We start from the raw sequence: 25,433 nt of genomic DNA, 5'->3' as shown, positions 1-25,433 counted from the left end.
TTTTAAACTTCATAATTTAACCTAAACATGATTATTAATGGCTTAGAAATACCATTTTATTTGTAAATGCTAATAACCACTAAAATAACATACTTTTTTATACGCATTTAAAACAAACCACTTAATTTTTTATGCTTTTTGATCAGTTTCATTTTTATTTATAATGTGTTTTTTTGCCACAACTTATGCTGACAAGCAGCCCTCTGCACAACCACTGTAGCAAACCCACTGAAATAATTACACTGAAGGATGATATATTTCCCCGTTCAGTTCTCTGACTCTTAGAGCAGCATGACAGCGCCGGCAGCATCAGGACCGCCGGTCTGGTTTAGAAAATAAACACCTCAGAAAGCCAGTTCTATTCCCTAAATAATGCTGAGCTTTTAACAAGTCTAGCAGATGGTCTAACGAGCCATGTTGTATCTCTAAGGTCAGATTTAAAATTACACAATATTTTCTTTCACTACAGTTATTTTAAACAAAAGTGTTTTTCTTATTCAAGCCGAGGATGGAGACAGGTTTTCAAATGTTTTTTTATGAACAAAGTAAGCTTAAGAAGATTATATTTGACTGTAGCAGCTTTTCATGATGAGCTGTACTACAACACGTAATGATGTCAAACCCACTCCACAGACATATGGTAAAGATATTTTCAAGAACTCTAGTCAGTGGAAACAAGTGGAGTCCTTGGCAGAGCTTCTGCAAACATAATTGAGCTTTCCGCATAATAGAGATGACAGAATGGATCATCAAGACCATTCATCAAAATCTATAGGAGATGAGGAATCCTTTTTCATTTTAGTTTACTAACAAAACAATATATACTTCCCTTGCAGTCTCTAGTCTGCTAGAGACTTCATTCAAGGCAGAGAAATGGCATGTCTTGGGAACATGATTGCACTTAAGTCATACTTTTATCAAACCTTTTGGCGAAAAAGTGGATGACAATAGAGTCTAATAATGTGTGAATCACATCTTGTCAAAAAGATCAGCAGGGTCTTATTTTGTCTTTTCTCGGTGAAAACACTTCCAATGTTGACTTGTCTGTGTGTTTCACTGGCAGAAAACGTCAGACTCGTATCAAAAACTTTATCTGCACCAAAGACTGTTGCAGGCAAAATGACTGTAGATTGTCCAGATCATGCCAGTGAGGTGGCTGTAAAAGTCTTCAAAAGTTAGAATATCCAAACCACCTCATCTCAGTACTTAGAAGTAGCGTCTGTACTCCAAACGTAGGACAAATGTCACTTGGCCACTCAGGACATTTATTTCAGCACCTCGCTCCTTCAGTCATCATCCATGTAGCATGACTATAGGTGATGGATCAAAGAGCTTTGCCTTACAACTCAGCTCTTTCTTTACCATGACAGATAGAACAAGGACGTTTCACATTTATTTAGAAGTGGCCTCAATCTGTCTATCCCCTCATCACTCATAAATCTAAGCTCCGCTGCTTGGAACAAAGATCAACCCCCTGATATGGAGATGGCAATAAACCAATAAACCTTTTTCTGCTCCAAAACCTCTGATTTAGAGGACCCCAGGCTTATGACTTTGCACTTGTCTGTGAACTTCCAATGCTGAAGGACAGGGTCTGAGGACACCAACAGAATCACATCTTATCTGCAAAACTCTTAGACCCTGAAATTTCCAAATCAGACACCTCGTCTCAATGACTGTGCCATCAACAGCACCAAACAGGGTTTGTGACAAGAAACTACCCTGGCCAAGTCCAACCCACACAAGGAATAAGGTTGACTTTGTGTGAGAATCGGACACTGCACTTGCTTCAGTTATACAAGGACTAACTGGACCTAAAATCACCAAAACCTTACACAATACCACAGGAGTCAAAGTAACAAACTTTCTCCAGACTCACAAGACAGCTGTGGATGTGCTGCAATATCCCAAATACAACCTCTCTATTATCACCTCTAGGTACTCCTACAACAACAATTGTAGGAGTTCGTCCCGAAATCGCTCTGTCTGCCTCTCGGCAAGACACTTCACCTACCTTGCCTGCTGATGGTGCTGAGAGGACCTGGTGGTGCCAGTGAATGGCAGCCTTGCCAGCTGCGGCTGGTATTCAGTAGCCAGAGGACCTCAAAGTGCTTCAATGAATGACTTTAGTATCAGTCATTCACCCATTCATGTATACACATTAAGCCAGGCCACCATGCCCTGGCGCCACCACCAGCAGGCAAGGTGGGTGAAGTGTCTTGCCCAAGGACACAACAGAGGCGGGTGGAGAGGGAATAAACCCGCCTCAACCAGTTGGTTGCTGGTTTGATCCTCACTCCACCCACCGATTGCAGGACGAACTCCTACCACCGTTGCCACCATCGCCCCACAGTGTATGAATGTGTGCCTGAACGGGTGAACCAAGATATCTGCTCAATCGATTGTAGCACACAGCCCTGTATGTTCTTTTTGTTAGTGTAAGGCATTTATAACTTTGTAATCGGATCGCAAATGCAATTGCTACCATGAGAATGACGAACAGAATCATCTATTAGAAAAAAGGCCAACCGTTAAGTCTTCATCACCCAAAGTGCAAAGTTCAACTGTATTCCAAAAATCTCCTAAAATCGATGCTTTCACTCACACCTTCAATTGGAAGCTGACTCTTATGAAAGCAGGTTATTCCCCCAGGGTTTCTGCATATTCTCAAGTCACCTCCATGTAGTTTTAAATCCCCATCGACAGGTTAACTTTACTGTGATTTCAACAAAGTTGGTTTTTAACCGTTTCACAACAGTTGAGACAGAAATAAAGAATGACCCAATCATGGCAGTTTTGAATCATTTCAGTTCCAGGAACTTTGGGAGTTCCTGGAACGTTATGTTGTTGAGTTTTCTGCTTAGATTCTGAAGTTTTTTCTACTTTCTGTGTCACGTCACCTTCTCTGTCTTCTTACTGTTGAGTTTTAGAACGTTGAAGAACTTTGCTTTTCTGTATGTTTTGTGCTCACACGTTCAACGAGAGTGACAGTGAACTGTGTAAGGAGCAGAATGATCACCAAGTCATACCCAAAACAGTGAGTTAGCATGCTAAAGTTAACTCACAAAGTTAGCATTGCAAACTTTAGCCTAGCGAGCTATGTAGCATGAAGCTAGCAGGTTTAAGAGAAGAGTTCATTGTAGACTGCTGTAGAAGATGCACATCTGAAGTGCTATGGTACATTTCATCAATGAAAGAGCATTTTATGGTGCTTATAATTGGCATATTCTTACACTGAATAAATGTGGAGTGTAATTTGTTTTAGGCACAAACATGAACTGGATCCTAGTAACTTTAAGGACAAATTTAAGTCGGCATTAGCATACACCTATTCTCAAACCATCTGACAAAAATCCCGATCGGGACATTCTTGTTTAAAATAATTACCTGTATAGTCTGTCGTGACTGGTGTTTGTGTGTGGATGTTTACGTGACATTTTCAGATTTTGCCAGCAGTGCCCATTTTAAAAACAGGATGTACACCGACTATATCTGTAAAATATAATTTATATAAAAAAATGCAAACATAAAGCCACATAAGGGAAATCCCTTATGTGAACAAAACTAGATTTGAGACATCAACACCTTGCTGAGACTTCTTGGAGGCACTGCATTATGTGAGCTAATGCCTAGCTAATGTCTATCTTAATTTTTTATACAAAGTAAATATGTAACTCTTGTGGATTTAGTCAGTAAGCACACTGCAGGAAATCTGTACAACATTCAGGCATCAATTAATCAAACCGACCGTTTATGAGAAATGAAACAATCAAAGAACACAACGTAGTAACCTTTTCCATAGATATCACATTTAGACAATTAATACTATATTACATTAGACCTTAAAGTCCTTTTTTAAGAGTTTGAGTAAGAACAGTGCAACAAAGCATAAACTCTAAACCCACCGGTCATATTACTTTGTGTATATTAATGAATGTGGGGGGTGTTAATGCTGTAGGATGCAGTGGCGCAACTACACATTATTCAGGTGGATGCGAAAACATAGATCGCCTCCCCTAACCCCCCCCGAGGCGACGATACGTGAAGAGTAAGATTCGCTACATTTACCTCGTTATGTGCGCGAGGTAAAGGAGCGTAAGGTGCGCTGAAGTGTATGGGAAAACATCATCGGCACGGCGCCCCCTCCAGACGGGGTTTTGGCGCCCCCTCTAATGCTGCGCCCCTATGCGTTGCATACCCTGCATACCCACTTTTTGCGCCACTGGTAGGACGTAACAGACTGTCCCGGTGGGTGTCTGCGGCTCCTCGCCTCACAGCCTGGTTTCTCTGGACAACAGCAGCCTGAGCTGCTGCTGTGATCCTGTCAGCCTCTCACAGACGTTATGCTAAGCAGCAAGGCACACGGCTGCATGTTAAAGAGCTGCACACCACAAACGTTTAACATCCCAGGCCAAAAGATTCTCAAAGACTTTCGGCCCTGATATTCCTTCCCGGGTGGCTAGATTACACTTTATAAACATGGCTACATGGCAGAAGTCATCATCATCTACACCTCAAACACAGGATGTCAGAAGCAAGGAGACATTCCCTCCAGACACAGAGTGTGAGGTGTAGACGAAATCCTGCCAAAACACATAAAGACACAGCAGCTACTCACTGTAAATCCTTCACAGTCTGTAAGATCGCTCTACTCTAATCCCTGTAATTAAGTGTTCGATAAACACTGAGCAGGGTGCCAAGAACTCTGAACCGTTGAGTTACTCGCTGGGCTCCACACGTTGTTTAGATCTGTTCGATTCTGAAATATGGTTTTCTTTGATCTGCGTTTTTGAATTCAGGTTAAATCCATCCTGCTGTTACTTTTCCAGTGTCAAAAGAAAAAAAAATACCTTTGTGTTTTCAGAAATGGTGCTGCTAGCTGTTGAAGTCAATGTTTTGACAGATGAAAGATGAGCCAGTCACTGCTGGTGTTTGCGCTGATTGCCAGAACTTCTCGGAAAAACCCACAGGGGATCTTTAGAGCGCTCTTTCTGGGAGATGCACTCACATTCTGCACGGTGGATTCCCAATGCAGTCCTGCTCGGGCTGATAAGAATTAGCATTTGGATCAAGTGGCACGCACACACGCACACACACACACACACACTCACGAACAACAACGGGCGAAGTTCAGAATTGATACTTTGTTTCTCATGGTTGAAATGTCAGAGCGTTCCCATTGTCAGCGGCGTCTCTCAGCTAAACGTATGAAGAATTTCTCGTCTTTCAGAGAAGTTCCTCGGTTAAAGCCAGGCCCTGCCTGCATCACGTTCGTCTCATGCTGTACGGTGGCTCCGGTCCAAAATAGACTGTGTGAAGTCACATGGCTTGTGTGATTGAGAATGTGTGAGCCCACCCTCTCTTTTCTGCACTGAGAGGAAGCGGCGTTGACAGTCAGAAGCTGTGAAGAAAGGAGATGACAGCTTCAGCTTCAGCTTCTGCTTGGCCTTCAAGCTGGAATGTGCTTATCTTGATTTGCTGCCGTTTGGCTCTAGTGTACGATAAACATGAATCCTTATGAATTAGTTTTTTTTCTTCATTTGGGCTGTGGGTGAGGGCAGTGCTCAGTTCTGTAGGACAACGTTCCTTCAAAACACACTCAGAAACTGACAGGCGCAAGCAGGTAAAGTCACACACTCTTTCTATACTTCACCCGAATCCTTCAAACGACAAAAGCAACCATGTGAACAGTCAAACTCACGAACTCTGACTGCTGTTTGGAGAAAAGCAGGACTATTCCTGCAGGTTGTTACTGGAGAAGAAACTGGACATCTCAGATACAGTTTTGGAGACGCTCCTTGATAACGAGCCGTTGGAAGTCAGGTCCAGGGTGGAACTGTGTGGCTGCACGCCAACGGCAGCCCCTCCCGGTCCGAGACCTCCTCTGGCTTTGACCTTGGGATGCTCTGCGTCCTCCCCGGCATGAAGGACGGTGGAAACGGTCGTCTCCATCCGGCTTCCCTTGTAAACGCTGGTTTGGGTCTGCAGGTACCGAGTAGACTTCAGCTCCAGGCCTTCATAGGAGCCTGGAGGGACACAGGGGCAGCAGCGGAAGGCTTGTTTGAAACCAGCACGGAACCTGATGCAGAAAAACAGAGAGAACACAATTAGTTAGTTAAGCTGCAAAATATTACAGCTTGCCACTGTAGTCCTTTTGAAGCAGTGCTGTCAATCAATTAAAAACTTTCAGACTAATCAAGCAAAGCTGGAAATACAAATATGCACGCAATTGTGATTCTTGCAGAGATGGTGCCCTGGGGAAGCCCCAACCAATTCAAATGCAAGACATTATCAGATTTTTTTTTTGTAGCAGAAAGCAAATAGTCTAGTCTCACAATACCCAACAGCAACTAAGGGAAACTTACTCTCCTACTCATTTATGCAAGTAGTGGCAAACTTGTTCAGGGAACAACTGACAGATGAGATATATTTTATTTTATAGTTCTTGGGTGCTCCATCCACTTGTGAAGCCACCCTGGGCACCTGCCCATATGTACGTACGTTTTAAAAAAATGTTTCAGAAAATATTTTAGTGTTTCAAACCAAACGTTCCAGATATTTAGATCCAGTAAGTGATTTTGCTTTAAATGTTAATTTAGAAATGTCCCTCTCCATTCATTTCCTGTGGAACTTGTGCAGTGAGGTGACAGTGTGTCCTCATCCAGCTGGTGTAATTCATATGTGAAAATTTGAGATATGGACATGTGGGCTGGCGACGGAACACAAGAAAGTGAAAAACATTTTCAACTTTTGTTGCTGTCTGCTATCACGGAAAAGTTTCACTTTTGGCTATTGAAAACTGGTGGGATTTGTGAACTGACATTCACCATTACCAGGCTAGCAATTATTAGCAATACAAGCTAGTAACCGTTTATCTGTTTTTGCTCTATTAAGCAATTGGCTACATGTTCTCTAAAGGAGGTTTTTAGAGACACAATTTTTTTAAACCAGATTTTTTTTTTATCTTTATCTTTTACTTACAGGCAGCCATGTCAAATTTTGAAAAGAAGACCGGCTGGTGAGAAACCCTTTGGAGTTCCCATTTAGATTTTCCACTTTTTGAGAACTTCCATCAAACTGAAAATATCCAAGTCGAGATTTTAAAATGTCTGTGAAGCTTGGAAGAGTCGACGTTGGGTGTGAGCGTGTGACTGGCTGCAACACCTCCTGAGGTAAATGCACTTTAAATTGACTGATGTTATCAAATGTTGATCATATACAATAACGTCACATGTGATCTTAAAAGTGGTGCCCTTGGCTTCTCAAGACTACATTTAAATGTAGCCTTTGTCCAAGTTCTTTGTCAGTTCATAGATAAATAACCAATTACAAGTGTGTACAGGAGGGAAACACATTACCTAAAGTCGAAAAACACAAATGAGATTACCGTCAGATTCTGCTTCTTTCAAATTGTACAGCCTAATTTAAATGCTTCTGCTGCAGCAAGGGAGCATAATAGACCAATTAGTTGCTAAAGATCCAGATATTTAATTTAATGGATGAAATTGAATGTCCCCAGTGGACAATGGCTCTAAATTACCATTACGCTGTGCTTTTCTGGCTGTGATAAGGGACACTTTTTTGGTAAGATAATAATCACAATAACACCATAAAATGGAAGCATGGGTGGCCTGATGCGGCGTATTCAGTGAGTGATTATTCAAAGAGCTTGTAAGGAAGCTTTAAAACACCGACATTTTCATGCCTGGAATCGACCGTTTACATAACTTACAGCAAACACCTTCAGATTTGGTTTCACTTTGTTAATCTCAGATTAATAAATTAATGTTACACTTGCTCATTACAAAGTCTAAGCTCTATATTATGGTTAATAATACATTCAAACAGATTAGTGTAGTCTCTGGACTAAAAGGAAATATGTGACATGCTTGATTCATCAAAATTGTGTTATGTTAAAACACAGTTGTGTCCTTTCAGATCTCTGTTCTCGTTTTTGAGGTCAAATTGATTCTTAGTTTTTTTTAAATGAATGAAACAGTAATTTATAGATTCTGTATCCACTACCTCTGTGTGGTTTGTTGGGTTGGATCCAGTGGATGATTCAGAGAGCTTGGCTTAGAAAGGAAGCTTTAAAATGTCAACTCACACAAGCAGGCGATTTGGACACGGTGTTTACATCAGCTCCATCTTGATGAATTACTACTGTACAGAGTTCAGTAGATGAGTAAAAAATAATAATAAATGGCAATAGCAGTTCTCCAACTGTCAGACGGTTGGAGAACTAACCCAAACGTCCCTGTGTCCCTGCGTCTGTTAACACTTGTAAAGCTGTTAGAAAAGAAACAAAAATAACTTAGACATTTCACTGAATCAGAGGATATGCAAGGATGATCTTCTGTTCAAAGGTTTTTACAGTGAGAAAGGATGTGAACAAATAAAGGGAGGGTTATTTTTTGTAAAGAAGGATGACAAGATGAAAAAAACAACCTATGACAGAGAAAGGGGGGATGCTGATGGATCATGGGTTTTATCTGAAATTAGCTGAAACCTGCTGGTAACCTGAAYAGAAACAGTGACTCAGCCTCGGCTGATCCAACCCCACATGTCTGCCTTATTAGGACGGAATGAATTTCCTTGGAGAACACAACTAAGTGTGAAATCTCATTTCACCAGTTGCACAAAGACGAGTGGCTGGAGGAGAGAACAACGRGAGACGATTAAAGACAACAAACAGAGCCGACCATCTGTCTCCGTTTTGTGAGAAAATCAAGACTTTGGATTGATATTTCAGAAGTTKGATGCTACGTGCGCTACATTCCCGACGCCCACTCCTCACGTTTAACCAACTCCTGAGATCATTTAGAGAGTTTGATGTTTATCCTATCYCCTCTCTGTTTTTGGAAGCTTTCTGGCTGCTGACAGATTCCTGAACGAGTGATTCCGAAGTGAGCATGAGCAGTCTCTCTCTCTGCTGTGCTGAATTTACAGCAACTTGTCGCTGAAGCTGAAGTGTTTCATGTCTTGGAGTGTATGTTGGTGTATCATAAATTGTGTGTGTTGTGGGTGACATGGGTCTACACGTGAGCAGTCGCAATCTGTAGAACAAGTTCTGACTTTTAAGGTCTTTGAAGCGAATATAGAGCCGTCTGTGTACAGTGAGTGTGCATTGGGATGAACTCAGTGTTCCGATCCGGTTTAAAYGAAGCCGTTGTWCATGAGTGCAGRGCCACGCCATTTTTCAACTTGTTCAAAAACATCTGATAATGAAAAACCTGGTGATMAAACTGTACAGCACCAGTTATATAGACATGTAATCCTAATTACCTGGGGTATCTCCTCATGACATTCAAATAAAAGACATATATTTAATAGTGGCATATGGGTAATTTATCAACTGCAATCAAAGRCAAATATAAATAGTGATTTCTATTTACTTGCGCTGTTCACAGGATTCTATAAACTGTGTTTACATCAATGTTTTATATAGGTATTTTTGATGGATCTCATTAGTAAAGTTTGGTGGAAATGATAAAGTTGGAAAATACTTTTTCAATTTTGCAAAAAAAACTTTTTTACATTCGCTTGACGCAGGTTTTGGCTTTTATGAAGGAGAGTTAATTGACCAAGAGATGGAATCACATTTGTCGAATAAGCTAAAAGTAGTTAGACTGGCCACTCRGGTCATTTAGCAACTCTCACTTGTTTCTGATTCGTAGCTGAAACATCATGAGTTCAACGTTTGGAAATCAGCATTTTGCTTCAACATTTCAGATCAGCTGGTTGCTTTGAAAGAGCTACTCTGATATTTTCCTGTCAAAAGAAATGAATGCATACTCTATMATTTTTGCTTCCGCCCTGAGATGAGATTYCACTACTTCTGTATAGAAAAACTCATTATGAATAAGTTGAAGAGCATCCTTCAAAGTTCTTCAAAGAAACGCACAGACCAAATCAGAACCACCACAAACATACAAAMCTACGTGAGGGAATCTGTTCGGCTGTTTTCAAATCAGTATTCGCTGAGACAACATGGTAAAGATACGAGGCTTTACGAAAATGAGGTGTGAATAACAGATTTCATGCRCGGAGGTGCTGACTAACCTGTCGTTGAGGCAGCAGTAAATGATGGGGTTGTACATGGTGGAGCTCATGGCCAGCCACATGATGGCCAGATAAAACTGCTGGATGTATGTTTCTTCAAACAGCTCWGGGAAGAACTGGTGCAGCAGGAAGTAGACATGGAAGGGCAGCCAGCAGATGGCAAATGTACACACCACCACAATCATCATCTTCACCACCTGTTGGACAAAAGACAGCATGAGAGTGCGATCAGGAAACATTTTTCTGCAGCAGGATACGATCTGAAAATGTTGGAACCCTTGATCTGAATAGTCTGGTTGCTTTTACTGATAACTTTCAGATGCCTTTTTAGGAGAAGTTTGCATGTACRGTTAAGCCTCGAATTATACACACCCATTACATCCTGTGTAGGCTTGGATGGAAAATTATTTTATGCAACCAAATCATCACCCAAATGACTGGGTGATGACACTAAGGTCCTTGATGTTGTAAAGGACTTTATGTCCAGAAGTTCTGGAAACATTGAAAACATCTAGGGAACAATAAATGGAGAACTGTCCCAACACCTCTGTTTACCTTATGGAAATGAATCTTTCMKAGAGGTAGTCTACGTTTATATGACACCACTGCCTGGAATCTGGTGGTATTTTTGGATGCTGATTAGGAAAAGGCTCCATGTTTAGATGGCAACCACTAAGACTGGGGTCAGCTGTAGTTGTCATGCCAGGCCACTAGATTGCACTGTCATTTTAGCATGTCATGGAACGCACATGCACTTCTGACTTCCACTTCATTTTAAACCCGTCTCCMATGAACTAAGTGTTTATGTTCATGTTCCTTAAACAGGTTAAGTAGCACAACGCTAGCTGCCATTCTGTTTGCTGTTTTCTGATTGTGAATGCGTAGAATAAACCCTGTTCTGCRCATGTGTGTTTTCACACATGTGGAGTTCCACTCTGACCTGGTTTCAAAGGGTGAGTGTGAGTGACTCCTGTCACTGGTGTGTAAACAAAAGGCTGGATCGCAACAAAAAACCTTGCAGGYTAAATGAAGAGCTGCTACACGTAAACGGGACGTTAGTGTGCGGACAACAGGAACCCAAATCTTTGCTTCCTACTGTTTTAGATCTAGGATTAAAGAAGAGAGACATTACTATCAACAATGTWACTGCTGGTGTTGTCAGTTTTCTATTAATGTTTTAATTGCCTCTGTACAGAGAAAGCTGTGGTTCATTGATTTATCTCCGTTGAGGACTGAGATCTCACTCCGTTTCCAAAGACAAACCTCTCAGTTTGCCTAACAGGTTGCAACAAAACTTGCTGTCAAGAAAAARAGAGAGAGAAAATCTCTGTTGGTTTGAACTCTCCACTGGCAAAATGAAAATGTTACRTCCGTAGGCGCATCATTAGTGAGAGCAGACAATAACTGACTCTGCTGACTGTCAATGACCTGAGAATAATACTGAGATATGAAACAGATGTGAGAGGCTGGCTCATTAGAGCAGAGGGTGGATCAGTGTTTTACTGACTGGAAAAATATGTGCATTCAAAGACGACTAAACTTGACTMAAAACCATTTGAAAAGTGTAGCAATGGCAGCGCTTCAAGATAAGACTCTAAATGTCCACTAATCTCTACATGTCTATGCAAGGCCATCATCCAGAATTTTAAAGACACTGGGAAAAGAAAGGGCTGTGAAAATGACTGCAAAGAAAGTACCAGGTATGTTGGTGAAAATGGCTGAAGCAAAGTAGTGGGTAAAGTGGCTGTAGTTAGTTGAAAGGAACGGACAACAAGTGGRCTGGAAAAGCACCAGCAGCACGACATGAAAGCAACGAGCGCTGGCTTCAGTTCTGTGGTACAAGCATCATTATTTTATCTCAAAACAATACAAACACAGCACGACTTACAGCCACTGCTGCTGAAGGATGGAAAGTAAAAGACATGAATAAGGAAAAAAAAAAAACATTCAGATAACATGAACGTAGTTAGGAGTCAGAAATGCGGGGGGGTGGRGGGTACCTTGCGCTTGGCAGTGAGCTGCTCCTTGTAGCGGTCGGAGGAGTCTCCTGGGATCTCACTGGCCCAGAGGTTCAGGCCCACCACGAGGTAAGCACAGCCCATCACCAGCAGCGGCAGGAAGTAGATCAGGATGGCCACAGACACATGGTACCTGCAACACACACACGCACACACATCTCTGATCAAACTGGAACTGCAGAAGCAAAGCTGTGGTTAGATGAAGGGATGATTATCTTCTGTGTCGAGGCGTGCGATACTGCATATTGGTATCGATCTGATAAGAATACMGGGCCAGTATCGATACTTATAATGCATATTGGTATCGATCCGATAACAAGTGAATATGGGGCCAGTATCATACAGATACTTTTTATTATTTTGGTTTGCTGTATATAACTTCTGACTTCCTGGTGTTTGTGTTTTTGTTTTTTTTCCCCCTTTGAATTATTTTGTTAAAACCTAGGGCAAAATTTGTACAAAGTGTAAAGGTGTCTGCAATGATATATTAACTTGATAAACAGAAACAATAGAAAAAGAAAAAAAAATCTGTGCATTTTGCCTAAGACAAAGCACAAAAGTAATATAATTTGAGAGGAAATCTAAAGCATTTAGGTATCCTTGAGAAACTTCAACACAAAAATAAAATAACATTKCAAGAGGGAATATAGCTAAAGTAGCAAACTTTCCACACTAGTATCGATCCGATACTGACTTGGTATCAATATTTTGGATCGATTTACTCGCCACTACTTCTGTGTCTGATGTGTGATCATTACACAGCCTTCCCTGGTAATACAGATGCCTGTTGTTCTTGTTTAAGTCKGTGTTTGATTCCTAATCTTTCTGTTTCTGTGTCTAAAACAAACTTCTCTCTGTATCCTCACACTGTAGTGTAAAATAAGGAGAAGAAGAACARCAGCAGTGATGGCGTGCAAATGTATGATGAAACCTCCATTCAAGACAAACAAGTTCAAGTTCAGGTGAACATTGGAAAATCTGAACAAGCTGAACAAAAACCTTCATTTCTACTAAAAGAAACAGAAAAATTGTGTAAAAGCAACAATGTAGACTTCAGGAATTCGCAATAACGGACCTTGATGTAACTATTCATGCAAAGGTCTAAAAAAATTTACTGTTCTGAAAAGAGACTGACACCCTTAAGATGATCACAAGCCAATGATTAAGAAGATGTTAAGATAAAAGCTTTAAAATCTATTATCCTTCTATTTTTTAGAAAATAGGAAGACAAAAAAGCTGTTTTCTTTTTGTCTTTCTGAGAGCTGAGTTAGTTATGCTGTGTGCAAAGAAGTGATGAGTTCTTTACACATTTGTTAAAACTGTTGCCATGCCCTGACATTATGTTAGGAGACAGATAATCTGTGAAATGCTCAAGCTCTGCCACCTCCTGAAACGCACTACTCCCGACCAAAAACAACCAATCAGACCCAAGAGGAGGGACTTAGCGATGTCGATCAATCCTTATGTACGCACTGCCCAATGTGCTACTAACGGAGAAACAAATCACCATTATAGAAAACAAATGATCCTCCCTCATCATCGGCCATGCTAACGAACCTGAGCTAACACAACGGGCTCTGCTAATGGGGAGAAAATCGGAGGGTGATTGACAGCACTAAAAAAACCTTCCTCTTGGCTGTGATTGGTTGTTTTTAGTTAGCACTGGGAGAAGGCAGAGAAGCACAATTTTTTTTTCACAGATTGTTTCAAACCATAATGTCACCACAGATTCAACAAATATATAAAAAATATTTTTCATAAAAGTTACATACCACAACTTTAAAGCCCTTAGCTTCCATGTTGGTTTACTTCCTTAAACAATAGTTAATCAAAATAATGTTTATTTGTGACTACATACTATATAATTATTCAATTTACAATTGAGATGATGTTGTGATTCTGTGAATAAATATATTTTCACCATATTCCTCTCATTCCTTGCATGCAGTTTAGACTCCATGACCAGGAGAATTACCATTTTGCCTACAGGACGAAATGCTTCATTACAGAGATAATGTATTTGCTGAACAGGTATTGGTGACCCACCACAAATACTTTATATTTGTTAACTCAAAAACTGCTTTCTGTTAGGCGACACAACTAAAAACAATGAAAATGAGCCCAAATATATAAGGCATTTAGGGTCCTGAACTTAAGTCATAGACAGCTGGAGTGACCTCCCTGCCCAGAAAATCTGATGTACTTGATAACAAACACCAGATTTGTTTTGAGGTCAGGGGAGTATCAGAGTCTCTCCTCAGTTAATTAAAACCTTCTGAAATCGTTTTTCTTGAGCCAAAACTCCAGAGACAAAGCTCTTCATTAGAATAAGTTCTTATTGACGTGTTAAAAACACAGTTGGTCTTTTTTAATTCTATTTAGTACTTTGGTACGTGGCGTCGGGCACAGCTWCTCAACAATGATTGTCCAGTGAATTAAAATCCTTTATGGGATAATTTAATATGACAGTTTAAGCACGGAGCTAATGACTTGCTTATCTGTCATGGACACACTGCCTGATCCTGCTCACTAAGTGGAAAGTATTTGCTTTCTACTGAGCATGTGCATGTCGAAATGTCCACTAAAATGGCTGTTAAAATGCACAAAATTGTATCCTATCTTTCTGGGCTTCAAACAAGTAAGTATGTTGTGATTAACTGTGTTCAGAAGGAGAACAGTGCCAGACTCTGCGATCCACAGGGAATCGGTCCATTTCTCCATGCTGTCCTCAATGTAAAGATAAGCCCATCAGCCAGTTTTGTGGTAATTAACCACAGTTATGTTAATTCCCGCTAAATACGCAGAGGCACAAGAGAAATCAAAGCACAAATTACAACATGCTGAGGTGCGCACACACACAGACGATATAAAACGTGCTCAGCCCATGGGAAATGCAACAAAAACAGTGTCCACTCTTCAGCTAGAGGCTTCTCAGTCTCTCTGTAAACATGTAAGATGGAAACATCCGTGATGTTGCCTTACAGGTGTAACTGACCTGTACGGGTTTCAACAACAGTTTCCTACAGCAAACTCAGACGACTAAAGGATAGTGACCGATATTTGCTAAGAAGAAAACTTACCAAATTATTCTTTGTATGCACGTTTGTATACGTTTTGAAATTTTTGAAACTTGTTTTTGGAAAATTAGAATTATTATTATTTTTTGCTTAAATTTTACATGCATGTAAAATAGAAAAAAAATACTTCTATCAGGTGATTAAGTGAAATGTTTAACCAAATTTTTCAAGTCTTATATTTTATGTCATTAACGGGGCAGTATTGTTTTTGCTTTATATCATGTTATGTGATTCCCTCATCAAGCACATATGCTGCCTTGATTATTTCTAGCAAGTTTGAGAAATCCTTTAATCTCCATGACAACCATTTGGCTGTGTACAATGCCCGAGTGGGCCTAGCTCYGCCATTGAGGTCAAAGCTCCTCCTCAGAGCTGCAATTTCCAAGCTTTTAATTTTTTTAAAGCATTGATTGGCTTCAAAGGGTGTCAGATAAAAGTTATCAAGCTGAAGTCAAATAATTYACATTTTATAAGAAGTTGTCCAATCCCTCAATATCAAACAGGAAGCTGTAGCAACTCCTAAAGGCGAGGTGGGAGCACAACCAAGGTAAAAGTCATTTCAATGCCGCTTACAACTTTAATTTAAAAAATCTATTCGGATCTCCGTTCCTAGGACAAATKTACCTTTCAATGAATGCAATTGTGTTGTGTTTATTGTGATTTTTGGGGCTGGCCACTGACATGGTTCGAGAAAAGAGCAGCTAATCTTTCTGTAATTGTGAAGCAAACAGCCAATCATCCTGCCAGACCACTGTGATTAAAGGTTCTACAAGCGTTCTCCGCAAGGCTGACAAAAATCAATTTCAGAGAAAGCAGAAGCTGCTGAAAATCCACTTAGCTGCCCCAGTGTGATTTGTATGCATGCAAGAGACAAATGAGCTRAAAGGAGAAGACTTCAATAAATATGTCTTCATGAGTTAATTTTTGTTTTCTTGAAATATGTATATTATTCAGTCCGAGTCTCGTATGTATTTTCTTGCTTGAAAGCAACACAACATCGTCTAAATTCTGCAAAAGTTGTTCAAATCTGCTTTCTAAAAAGGTGTGAAGTTTCTACGTGGCTTGAACACACAAAGTCRGTACTTTTGTCACATTTGCCTAAGGCGGATAGGAGCCACACAGACGCAACTGATGGAGGCTGATTAGAGCAAATGAGAAAAGAGAATGAAGAGCAAAACAATCTCAGCCTTCTGACTTCCTATGTAAAACTCATCCATGTCAGAGTGGATTTCCAGAACCAAAGTCCAGGTAAACATGCCATGTGTTGGTAAATATCTGTCTCTGCACATAGTATCTGCTTTTCCATTACAAATGTGCACAAATCTTTGTGTATACTCCGCTAATGCAAAMAAAATGCAATTGTGGCCTTTACATCTGAAGAAATAMAATAAAAATCACACGTGAATAAGTTTGTTCACATGATAACTCRTCAAGAATCATGTCAATGACAGATGTGAACACTAAATGAGACRTATTCATAATACAGCACTCATGATCTATCAGCCAATCAGAGGAGACGTCGGCGTCTTATTCAGGCRTTGGGGCAACAACATGGGAGCGGCTACGTATGCAGCGTTTTGGAGAAATTGTAGTCTGTGGTTTTACAGAAGAGTTATGGACTCATCACATTTGAATGACAACTTTTTATGACCCGTGTGTTACTGTGACAGCCCTGGTGGAGCAAAAAAAACAAACAAAAAACAACAAAACAAACAAAACACATAACAAAACAAAACAAAAGCAAACCATCAAACTTCTACAACTTCCTGTCGTCTTACTTGTCATTTCTGCCTGTAGTAACAGCAAGCTGTTGATCACTTGACTTGTGTGATACAAAAAAGTGTTTCCATTGCAGTTTTGTGAAATACATTTATTTTGATCCGGTCARAAAACAACCGCGTCCTACTGCAGACTTTTTTCAAAAAAAACCTTTTTTGAAATCGACATGTTCCTATTAAGCAAACTTATTTTTGTACTTCCAATTTGCACAATTCTGTGGTCAATGGAAATGCAGAAAGTTACTTACATTCACCAATCCCTTTGTTAAATGCACTTGTTTGATTGCTTGTTAGCATAGCTAGGATTCTAACTAGTTAGGGCACTCAAAGCARTTGGGTGAATGAAATATCTTGTCGCTTTTAGAGAACTACATGTAGATTGCTTTGAGACAGTAGAAAGGCAACAGTGCCTTAAATAACCAGTGGTTGAAACAAGACAGTGCAGAACGAATCTCATAACACACAAAGTGTTGATCCTTCAAGTAGTGGAGCTACAGCAGCAGAACACCACAAAAAAAAAACATGCTAGACATTTAAAGTGAGTCATTCCTCATTAGAGTAGAGAGCATCTTACAGCATTGGGATCAGAGTATCAATGCTGAAATTCTTATGTCTCACTAACGGACAACACATGCTCTGCATTAATTCATTAAAATGTCCAATCAGAAGTGACAGCTTCATTCATAATTTATTAATGTTGCTGATGAGCTTTTTTCATCTGCTCACTCAAATCAGGCAGTATCTCTTGTCTACCGAATGCAATGAAAAACTAGTTTCCATTAGCGGATACATACAGACTGAGAAGACTGAGCTGACTTTGAGTAAGTAATCATCTTTGTGGACACTAAACTACTTCAAAGTAAAAGTTGGTTAAAATAGGGAACACTCTACACTCCGTTCACTTCATTACAGAGTATTTTTGAACGACGGCTGAAAGTCTGAGGATCACACACTGAACAACTGATCCTGATAACGAATCTTGGTCCTTATGATTTCTGATAAAAATTTGTTAAAAGTATTACTGATTGCACTTTAAAAATTAGGTAACTTCATGTCATTAAAGGTAAAGTTTAAACAGTAATGATTTCTTGGTTAATGTCAAGTTGTCATAACAAAGACATTTTGAATAATGTCAACTTTGTATTAAAAGTGTCATAATTTACCGAATGACGCTTTATGACAACAGTCATAAATATTCATGAAGGTTTATTCATGTTCATGACATGTGTTATGTCATGGACATGAAAGTATCATGATAGTCTTATTCACCCCCCTTCAAATAAAGTGTTACCAAAAAACCTCTTAAAAGCGCACATGGGGTCAGTGTGACCCCGCTGTACCGCACACAGAGTAAAACGTTAGTTGGGTCTAAATGACCCCGTCTTTAACCAAAGACTGAATGCATTCAACTGTTGCAAAAACTCTCATGAGGGTGAAAATTCAAAGCATATAAACCAGAGGAGTACTAGGGGGCAATAATGCACTAATCTGTTGTTTGCCAACAACTCATAAAACTGTAGGATAACGAAAAGTTGAAAAGGAGAAATATGGATGAGTCCTCTTGGGAGATTTAATTGGTGTTTAGATACTTCTGTGATTTCACTGTTTGACTTTTCTGATTCTGAAAGAAATCTAGCAGATTTTTGGGTGTGCATATTTTTCAGTATAGGAAGAAATGAGGGAAATCGACACATAAAACATAATGTACACATTATATACTATTAACTAATTGTTTTGATGGTAGGTTCATTCATTCATTCATTCATTCATTCATTCATTCATTCATTCATTCATTCATTCATCCATTCAAAATTATTAATGGATTACAAGGGATTAAACACATGGACATTTGATGGAATGTAAAAAAATGCTTTTTGAAATATTTCTCTGGATTGTTGGTAGATATTCTCCCTTTCCAAATTAAGTAAGGAATCACACAAATTAAAATGTATTTATTTACCAATAAAAACATTTACAAAGCAGACAAGTTATTATTTTTGCCAGTTTAGATGCCAGATCTTCCCAATTTGAAATATGTTTTCTTGGTACCAAAGGCGTGTTGCCAAGGACATGCAGATCACCCCCGATGAAGTAACACACGCTCTCGTTCAGGAAAGCTCCTACTGTAGCTGCTAACTCCTCCACAAAGTGAATCAAGAGCGGAGGTGTAGATCAAGCAGATAGTTGGTGCATTCATTTTCAGATAACACCGATTTGCATGATTGAAGTGACTTTGGGGACAGTTTGAGGACTGGTATCACGTCCGCCATCTAACACACCAACACACAGACACACAGTCACTGAAGTGCACAAGATACTTTAAATTCTAGCTTGAAAATGTGCAGATAAAAAAAGACCCCAGGGTAGAATTGATGAAAATAAAAGAGGAAGAGAAGATTGAGTAGAAAATTTAGTTGTCTGTTTATCTCAATACTTTCTTTCTCTAAATCTTTTAATATAATTTGATACTTCCGAGACTCATTTCTAACTTAAAAAGGACAGACCTTCAGGTTTCAGAACACCTTTGTTCTTTTCCCAATGATGGTTGTGGAAATGAAATCCCAGCTCTAAATCAAGCAAAAACATCCACAGCTGAAAGGTCCATGTTAAAATGATCACAGCTGTTTATCTGACAAACAGAATAAATGGACTTCTTCACACAGTCACTATTGTATTGTTTGTAATTCTAAAAGGTGGGTCCGCTGCCAATGATTCAAATCAATTCAGTCTGGATACACGTTACAAAAAAAGCTGTTTCACACCTACATTCATTCCAATTGATTCTAGTTAAATATTGCACTGAGCATGACAGTGGAGAGGAAAAACTCCCCGTTAACGAGGGACGCACCGATTCACTTTCTTCAATTCCGATAGTAATCTGAGGTTCAATACAGAATGATTTGATACGATACAGAAAAACAGTTGAACTGACTTAAAATGTCTCTCTTTTAGAACGCAGACATAAATGTAGTGAATTACAAATGTATTTGATAACTCTGCACCAGAACACACACTGAAATACACCGGAAACTTCACAGGCTTGGACAATCATGTAAAAACAACAGGACTTTGGTTTGTTCAGTCAGTGTGATTAGGAGTAGAACAGCCAATGTAAAATAAATAAACTGAAACTGACTAAAACAAAACAAGGGGTGCACAGTGGCGCAGTTAGTAGAGCTGTTGCCTTGCAGCAAGAAGGTTCTGGGTTCGATTCCCGGCCGCGGCCTTTCTGCATGGAGTTTGCATGTTCTCCCTGTGCATGCGTGGGTTTTCTCTGGGTACTCCGGTTTCCTCCCACAGTTCAAAAACATGACTGTCAGGTTAATTAGCCTCTCCAAATTGCCCCTTGGTGTGTGTGTGTGTGCATGGTTGTGTGTTCTGTTTGTCTCTGTGTTGACCTGCAACAGACTGGCGACCTTTCCAGGGTGACCCCACCTCTCGCCCGGAACGTTAGCTGGAGATAGGCACCAGCAACCCTCTCGACCGCACAAAGGGACAAGGGTGTAAGAAAATGGACGGATGACTAAAACAATAGGCCAAACATGTACAAATTAACATTATTTCACAGGAAAAAAGATTTGGGAATTTTAAATATAATGTAAAATAAATAAAGACGCTCAGAGCACAGATCTAGAATGTGTTTCAATACCAGAACCACTACAGTCATTAATATCTGACTAGTGACTCATAAGAACAGAGAAGAAAAAGAGAAACAGCAGAGCTTTCTATGTTAAGAAAAACATCTTTTTTTTTTCTTTTCTTTTATGTTGCCATTGTTGGCTGAGTTACTGGTGGAAATGTGTGTGAAGGAGTTTTTTTGTCACATGGAAATGTAAAAGTGTAAAAGACATTTGAACATATATTGTGTGTTACAATCCATGACGCATATGGTACAGTAATGTTTTAATGTTGTTTCTATCCAGTAGCCATCTGCGGGGAGCCACCGGTCCTCAGCAGCCGGAGCACATAATGCTCCAACAACGCATGAGCTTTTAAGATTCCTAGAGAGATTTAAAAATATAAAAGCTTTTCAGATCCATTTAATGCTTTAAATAAAGAAGAGCTCCACTTTCCAAATGTGTTCAGACAAAGGTGGCTAAAACACTCAGCTTCTCTTCTCCTACATTTAGTGTACAGCTTAATAGCAGGTTTTTCCCCCCTTAGTCTGTGATTTTCTTTATGTAAATATTACTGCAGTAGAATAAATAATAAAAAAGACATGCTAAAACTATGGTTAGAAATACAGTTCAGTTTAAATAACTAGTATGAATGTACATATCTAAAAAAAGTTGTTGAAAAGTGCAATAAAATATCCTACATGTTATGCATAAGGACAATCTGGGCCCTTATTGTCAGAGGGGTTTGAAAGAATAGTAGTAAAATTCTATGACTGATAGGTGCTGAACTTTAGGTATTTCATTGGCTTCTTAAATAAATAGTTTAAGTAAATTAACAGATTTTAACAGATTTTGACATGGATTCGGATTTTCATTGAAAAATAAAAAACAGGACAAGTAACATCCTACTGCTAGTTGACTAGACATATTTCAAAGGTTGTGTTCACAAATCGGATAAATATTCATCACTTATATATTTGTACACATCCACAGTTTTATCATCAATAATTCAGTTTTACTAAGGTTTAAGTGCTATATAAATATTGCACAGCAGAGGCTTAAGATTCGCTTTGATGCAGACAGGAGATCACTTCTACTCACAGCCATCAGGATCTACCACTCTTTGGAGCTTTAGATAATATCGGTTACAACAATATTGACCTTTATTCATCCCAAATATTTTAAGATGAATAAAGTATTTTTGAATTTGGAAAAAAAAAAATGTGTATTGGAAACAGCATTAATAATTTCTCATGCTCATTTTAATAAAAAAAAAATCTAGTAGTAAATTGTTGTTAAATTATGGTGTTAAAACCTGTGTGTGTGTGTTTATCTATTTTTACACGCCAGTGTGTTATTGGCTACCTGTGTGTTGTTCCTCTACCTCTGAGACGTCTTGGTGAATGTATTTGCCTATGAAAAGTGTCCCCCGACACTTAAAAAAATACTTTTTCAAACGTTCAACTGGCTTAAAATCAAATCGAATCACGGAATGCATTTAAATGGAATGGTGACCCAAGTTTCATCATTCACAATGAGCCATCTGGAGGTGAAGTATGGCTCTGTGAAAGCAGAGAGACCTGCAGGCAGAGCCTGGCTCCCCAGAGGGCCCAAGCAGGCACTCAGCAGCCAAAGATAAACGACACTTTGGGGAGCAGACGCTGTACTTCTTCACTTTGTTGTCATACAAGCAGAATCAATACAATTTTCCTCAGCAGAGGTCACAGACACGTAGACGCATTTTGCACCGCAACTTTGATTTATCAGGTTCTTTAATTTTGGACGCTGCTAATGTTTTCCTTCCTTGGTCATGCTTAAAAAGCAGCAGCCAGCGGCTGGGAAATATGAATTTAACTGTGTAATCAAAGTCGGTACAAAGACGGCAGCCTAAAATTTCCTCCCTGGCGACAAATACATATGCACACTAAAGCTAAATGTCACCTGAAAGTGAGACAAAAATCAGCTGTATTTTGACATTTCATAACATTTTACTTTAAGCGTGACTAAGTTTTAAGTACATTTTCACCCAAAACAATGTTACATTTAAAGTAAACCCACAAATGCTGCGACAGACTGGCGACCTGTCCAGGGTGACCCCCGTCTCTCGCCCGGAACGTTAGCTGGAGATGGGCACCAGCAACCCTCCCGACCCCACTGAGGGACAAGGGTGTAAAGAACATGGATGGATGGATGGTAATCCCACAAATGGTCTTTTTTTTGTACCAAAACACAATAATAAAGAACTTTTAAAACTGACTTATATTTCATGTAAAATTGTGTCTTGGGGAGAACTTACATTGTACAGCTTTCCAAAAGCTATGCGGTTGCAGTATAGTATTTTTACCTGAGGTTACCATGGTGATACAAGTCTGGTACTGGCCCGTCACTACAAATGACAGCCAAAATAATACCTGACATAACAGGAAACCTTGCATCTCTGTTGTTTTCTGAGACTTTGGCAGGTTCATATGATTCACAGGCTAGTTTAGGAACTTCCCCCAGAACCGGGCGGCTCAGTGCATTATTTACACTGAGTTAGTGTTTAAAACGTGTTTTCGGTCAGAACACCTTTTGGGTGCATTTCTTCCTATGTATATCTTCATTATCTGTCTTTGTATTTTTTCCTCATGAAGCACATTTTTGAACGTGACCTGATTTTGTCATTCCCACTGCTGTAATGTCCAGGGGGTTATGGGGTCACTGGGTTACCAAGCGGCAGAAGTAGGCTCCGCTACTTCTAGGGTTCAGTCATCAGACGCTCTCACAGGAGATCAGCAGTGAAGTGAGTCATTGTGTTTAGCCCTTGCTTGTGTAAACCGGACATCAGCTCCTCCATCATTGGCGCTCCGTGTGCGCGGCGCGTGTCCCTATGCCTGGGCACACAGCGGCTGACGAAGACAAACGGGCTTGTTACAAAAAAGTCACAGCTGCGCCGTAAAGTCTCACCTGACACTGTTTCCTGAACACTTGACCCACATCTCCCTCTACAGCTAAACAGGGAACGTAACACTGCAGCAGAAACATGGCTGTATCTGCTGTAGCCAGTCTTGCATATTCTATATATTTGCAGAACTGGCTACTTGAAGAGTGTGGCACAGAAGGAGTCTATAACCTTCTTGTGTTTGTCTCTTCTGGTCTTAAGGTTGACAGCTAATTTGTTCCTATATGACCTTCTACAGACCTTTTTTTTATTACTGAAAGGAAAGCTTAAAAGGTATTCCACCTTTTTCAAACCCATGAGGTACAGCAGTGGGGAGGACTTAGCTGGGCCGTTGCAGTATATCACACTTGCATGATTTTGGGTTGATGAGGACGCGACAAAATTGTATTATTTATTGTTAAACTAAAAATGTCCACTTTTTCTTCAAATAAAGGGTTTGCATACTTACAAAAAGTATCTTAAAGAGGTTAAGAATTTTCCATGCTAGCTTTGGCATGTTGTGATGACTTCCTGAAGGTGGAATGTCAAAAAGGGCAAGAGTTTTTAAAGAGAGAGAGGCCTAATTTCAGGGGATTACATTTCAAAGTCAAATTTCTTTTAAGTTATATTTGACGTATACAGCATTTTTATAACAATTAATGGTAAGATAAGTAACATATTATGCTACAAAATTATTCTCTGTGGCTGGTAAATATAATACCGTCTCTTTAAGTTATTTTGGGATTAAAGCACTGGAACTGTGAGTCAGGCTAAAATTTAGCAACTTATAAACCTGCTTGCAATTATAGTTGTTATAAATAACAAAAATAACCAGAGTAAAAAAAAATAAAAAAATTATCATCACATTGTCTTTGCCTAAAAGGGAATCGCATCATGGAAAAATAATATAGAGACTAGCTTTCTGGTTTATTGTGTCTTCATGAGTCTTTATGTGAAAACATTTCAGAGGTGGTTCAGGGTTGAGCAGTTGTCTGCGCTAGCATGCGTTCACAAACAACATCTATTAATACCCCTCCTCTGAGACCCAGCCGGCTTACCAGCTCCCACCGCCTGCACACAAACCCCCAGGACGGCTGTAGACGCCGACGGCGGTGGCAGCAGCAAGACAACGCCTGCGATGGGACAACAGGTGGGACCTGACCCAGGGTCAGCTCATATCAGACGTGCCATTTACAGCACGGGCAGCTGAGTTTGAACGACTGCCATATGTTTTCACTCACCTCTGAAGCGGCCGCAATTACGCTTTTATTAAAATGAGAAATAAGAGCCGCTGCCGTCACCTCGCCGAATGGTGAGGCGGCTTTTCTAACAAGCCGTGTTTCCACGAAGGAACGCGACAGACGCGGAAGATGATGAAGACGTCAGAGGTTGGCGGGGGAGCGCGCCGTCACTGTGTCTGTTGGTCTGCACGTGCGTCAGTGTAGCGGCGTTTCTCTGCTGCTACTCTTTCTGCTATTGGTGGAGGTGCACCTGTGTGTCTGCTTTCAAGTGTGCGCCAGTCTGAGATTTCAAAATGACAAATAGAAGACACTACTAAGCTAGAGTAAAGAGCAAGCTCAATATTTCAACAGAGACAAACTGTTTTTTTTTTTTCCTACGGAAGCTTCTACAGTCTGTATTTTTCTACAGTCTGTCTGCCACGGCTTCTGTGAAATTTTTTTATCGACTCTGGGGAGACAAAGTTATCCTGCACTTTATCCTATTCGAGAAATGCATGAATAAACTGTCCGAATGATCTCTGTCATTGATAAATGGCTGGTATGATGCTTTGGATTTATTTTAGCATCCAAGAGAAACATTACACTTGGAGGAGAGACGACTCGTCGCCTCCAGCTCTGCAGTCTGACCAAGGTTGCTTAGAGCTTGTGAAACATTCTTTGCGTTTGTTGAACCGTCTTTCTCAATCCTAAATTAAATCTGGCAGATAAATAAAAACCTGA

The 25,433-nt window shown here is 39.9% G+C and overlaps 1 protein-coding gene across 3 annotated transcripts in view; it reads right to left on the bottom strand.

Moving 5' to 3' along the window:
* Positions 1-5,125: 5,125 nt before the first annotated feature.
* Positions 5,126-25,433, bottom strand: part of tacr1a (tachykinin receptor 1a) — a 49,649-nt gene continuing 29,341 nt past the window's right edge. For 2 of the 3 annotated variants that reach the window (XM_008417286.1, XM_017306491.1), the window contains 3 exons: positions 12,063-12,213; positions 10,063-10,259; positions 5,126-6,079 (listed from right to left, as the gene is read on the bottom strand). In XM_008417286.1, the coding sequence (XP_008415508.1) occupies positions 5,734-6,079; positions 10,063-10,259; positions 12,063-12,213 (694 nt within the window). In that variant the 3' untranslated portion in view covers positions 5,126-5,733. The remainder of the gene's footprint in view (positions 6,080-10,062; positions 10,260-12,062; positions 12,214-25,433) is intronic. The other variant, XM_008417287.1, reaches the window with a different exon arrangement.

This window comes from Poecilia reticulata, linkage group LG9, assembly GCF_000633615.1.
Source record: "Poecilia reticulata strain Guanapo linkage group LG9, Guppy_female_1.0+MT, whole genome shotgun sequence".
Classification (NCBI taxonomy): Eukaryota; Metazoa; Chordata; class Actinopteri; order Cyprinodontiformes; family Poeciliidae; genus Poecilia; species Poecilia reticulata.
This window is presented reverse-complemented; position numbering and strand designations above follow the sequence as displayed.